Genomic DNA, 3,851 nt, shown 5'->3' on the forward strand with positions numbered 1-3,851 from the left:
TAGATCAACCCGCCTTGCGCCTAGAACCCGTTTCTTCAAGGCAGGGTCTCTGGGCAGCAGAAAACTGGAACCCAATCAACTCTTCTCGGGTTAAGCTGGCTGGCCCGCCCTACTTCTATCCAATCACGACGGGTGATCCCGACAGACTTATAAAAGGGGCCTGGGTGGTTCAAGAGCAGTTAGTTTCCTGTAGGGCCCCTGAGAGGACAGGCCTGCTCTGCGGGAGATTCTTCTGAAGGCTGCCCTCAGGACGACGGTCGTGACTGCGGACACCCCTGGACTCCAGCGCCTCAGGCCCAGGCCCCTCTTCCCGGAAGGGTCTCCTGGAAGCCGCTCCACGTCTCCAGACCCCAGAGCCAGCCGCAGAGTCACGGCAGGGAGACTAGGTACGTGCCGGGCGCCCCTGGGGGATGGGCACACCTTGTATGACCAGCCGGGGGCAGAGCCTCCGGTGCCCTGGGAGGGCCAGGGCCAGCTCCCCAGACAGCCTCGCCCCACCTCTGCTCCCCACCTTCCTTCCCTCTTCCCTCTGGGGAGGGAAAGCTCCTCCAATCGGCCCAAGGTAATCTCGTCTCTCCCACCTTGTCCGGGCACTTGGGATGAATTAGTGAACCCTCCTCCAGGCCAACCGCTACTGGCTCCTCTTTGAAAACAGTTTAACGGGTCACCCCAGACCCCTCCCTCCAGACACCGTGTCCCCCTGCCGCCAGCCCGACCCAGCGGGCTCCCGCCTGCGTGCAGTGGATGCGGGGGTGCGGAGGGGTGGCTGGGGCCCCCGGACTGACCCGGTTTCCTCTCTCGGGCAGATTCCTCATGCAGGAGCAGAGACCCTCCAAGCGCTTTCGCTCAATGGCCCCTAATCAAGGTACGTGAGACGCCCTCACCCCCTTTCCAGTGCTCCCCAGTTTTGACTCTACGTTCGGTGTTTACTTGTATGACACAGAAGGCGTTTTGTGGAGAACAGCAGCCCTCGCCTCAGTTTCCCCTCCAGACACGACCATCTTCCTCTGTTTCTTAGCACTACTTCCTGTTCTCTAAACGCCTCCGCTCCTGCCGACTTTCCCCAGTTAGGCTTTACGCAGGGTCTTCCTCGGTTTCTTAGCGCTACTTCCTGTTCTCTAAACGCCTACGCTCCTGCTGACTTTCCCCAGTTAGGCTTTACGCAGGGTCTTCCCTCCCAGCAAAGGAGTGTGTGGTTGTCGGTCACGAGTTCTCAGCATCATGCCTACCCTCACCTTCCACACTGGAGCCCCGGGCCCCACCTCCCGCCGGCCTGCCAGGGATCCGTTACTCTGAGCACAGACATCCTGTGCCCCAGGGCTAATTCCCCTCTTCTGAATTTTCCAGGACTTAGTAGTTGGGCTACTGTTTGCAAATTCAGTGTTCTCAAACTCTTCCCTGATTGTTTAAATTCACATCAAGTGCTCTACCAACTTCACCCCCTTCCAACCTGCTCCAGCCTAGACTGGCAGTCTCACGCCAGCCGTCACCCTGCCACCCCCCGCCTCGTCATCGGCTGGGGACTCCCATCCCCCTCTGGAACTCTATGCCCTGTTTCTTTTATCTGGTGTCCTTTTCTCTCTTGGCTTATTTTTTCTCACTGGAGCACCCAGCTCTCAACCCTCGCCTCCCAGCTTTCCTAGCCAAGAACTGAGGGAAAAAATTAACCCATTTGGTGGTGACCCCAAGTCCAGCTCCAGCCCAGGCCCCCACCTGGATGACCCAAACGCCTTAGCATCATGAGGCTCAACCTCTGTCGTCCAAACCTGCATCCTCTTCCTCGGGAAAGGCTTCATGCCCTCCCGCCGGGGAAGGGGTGGGGGAGGAGCTCATAAGGGGTGGGCAGGAGGGCGCCTGCAGACAGACGGGTCACCCGGTCACCACCGGCCGCCGACCCCTTCGCGCCTCCCCCGAGGCTGCAGCCCCTCCTTCCCAGCACCCCTGCTCCAGGCACACCTCCTCCCTGCCCCCCAAGTCCAGCTGTGATGCCCTTGCTGCCTTCCTTTCAATGGCTCTCCCTGGGCCGCAGGGTAAACTCAAGCCTGGCTCAGCTTAAGGAGGCCTTGGTGAGCTGCCCCTCGTGCGGTGCTGTCCTTCAGCTGCCCAGGTGTCCTTCAACTCGGGGAGCCGGGCTCCCAGCCTCTCTGCCCTCCCTGCCCCTCCGCCGTCAGCGCCGTTACTTGGTTTTGTTTGCTTCTGTCTGTCTCTCCTATTGAAGTTTAGCGCGTCGAGGACAGGGGCTGTCATTTTTATTCAAATTGAATCTCTCTGGTGAACCTAGACTCCACGTCCCCATCAGTACAACGGGGATTACAACACCCGGCTGGCCAGGCAGCTGTGAGGGCTGAATGCCGTGGCCGTGGGGAGTGCCCAGCCTGGAGGAGGCTTGTGGCCGTCCAGGGGCAGCCCCCCCACCCCGGCCCCCAAGGCTCCCTCTGCTGAGTCTCTGCCTCTCTCTCCACCTCAGGTGTTCATCCCCAGGAGACAGGCTGCCCTGGTGCAGAAGGCGGAGACCCTGGGGGGGCAGCCGGACCCCCGCAGCCAGGCCAGCCCTCGAGACCCTTTGCTTATGTGAACCCCGTGAGATGTGAGACCCCCGCTTTCGTGGACTCGGCTCGCCTTGCACAGAGAGGCCGAGGCCGCCGCAGGGGAGGTAGCCAGAGGGCTGAAAGAGGCCGGGGCAGGGACCCCCGCCTGCACAGGGACCCCCAACTGCAGGAGGGGCCGGGACGCCTGCTGGGGCCAGATCTGCATTTGGAGCTGGACAGCGGAGAGGTGCCCGAACAGCCCGCGGAGCCAGAAGCCAGGGAGACCCCTTTCACCAGAGCAGCCATGGCGGCTGCGGCACACGGACACGTGCTGCAGGACCCCGGCCCCGGCAGTGACGCACCTGGGATGAGACCCCAGGGGCTGCCCAATGCCTCCGGGTTCTGGGGTCTCAGGGAGGTCCAGCCTTCCGCCTGTTCCTACGTTGGGTTCATACCCTCGGGCTCAGCTTTGATAGTCATGCAGACACCCTCCGGCACCTACCTGTATTCGGTCACAGTGCCCTATGCCCACCACAGCCAGCCCCTCTCTCTCTGACCTGGGCATTTGCTAAATACTCCAGGAGACCCTCCCCCAACTGGAGTCCCATTCCTGTCCCCACTGTCTCCCCCGCTACCTGTACTGCCCGGACTGAGCCTGCAAGCTCCCCCAGGATCCCGGCAGGCCCAGGTCTGCTTCCCACAGGACAGGCAGTGCCGAGGGACAGAGCAGTGCACGGGGTGTCTAGGCAGAGGGAGCCCCAGGATGCTGACGAGACGGAGAAGCTGTGATCGGAGCTTCCCAGCGAGCGGCTGCAGGGTCACGATACTGACGGCGGTCCCCCAGCAGCCTGTGAAACGTGGCCAGTGGTTCCCCTCTGAAGAAAAACGCGGATCCTGAGTGGGCGTGAGAGTGACACACGTGGATGAGGCTTGGTTAAAGAGGAAATTCCAAGAGCTGCCTGTGAGGTGAGACCTACAGGGAAAGCAGAACTGGCCTGACATCTACACTCCCCCAAAAGCATCGGTGATTCCGAGAAAGCCATGAGGAGACCCCCTCGGATCCTGGAGAGCATACGACCCTGAGTCTCGAATTCCATAACCTGGACCGGGTGGTGCGCGGACAGGAGGGGCCGGGGCGCCGTCGAGGCACAGGAAAGGGGCCTGAATCCTAGTCAGAGCGGCCCGAAGTGGGAGCTTCCTCTGAGCGCGAGAGCTCACAGGCTGATAACAAAGCCCCTTCCTGTGAAAGCCGGCTCCAGGCGAGTTGTTTCGCTGCCTGCCCTGAAAGCACAGATAATGCTTTTCAGCCGGGAAAAAAAAAAA

The 3,851-nt window shown here is 61.3% G+C and overlaps 1 protein-coding gene across 1 annotated transcript; it reads left to right on the forward strand.

Moving 5' to 3' along the window:
- Window positions 1-813: 813 nt before the first annotated feature.
- On the forward strand, window positions 814-3,084 carry PRR20G (proline rich 20G). The gene is made up of 2 exons (XM_059940618.1): window positions 814-865; window positions 2,468-3,084. Exons 1-2 carry the CDS (start codon window positions 814-816, stop codon window positions 3,082-3,084), a joined length of 669 nt encoding a protein of 222 aa, XP_059796601.1.
- Window positions 3,085-3,851: the final 767 nt, after the last annotated feature.

The sequence above is a fragment of the Balaenoptera ricei genome, chromosome 11, assembly GCF_028023285.1.
Source record: "Balaenoptera ricei isolate mBalRic1 chromosome 11, mBalRic1.hap2, whole genome shotgun sequence".
In the NCBI taxonomy this organism is placed as follows: Eukaryota; Metazoa; Chordata; class Mammalia; order Artiodactyla; family Balaenopteridae; genus Balaenoptera; species Balaenoptera ricei.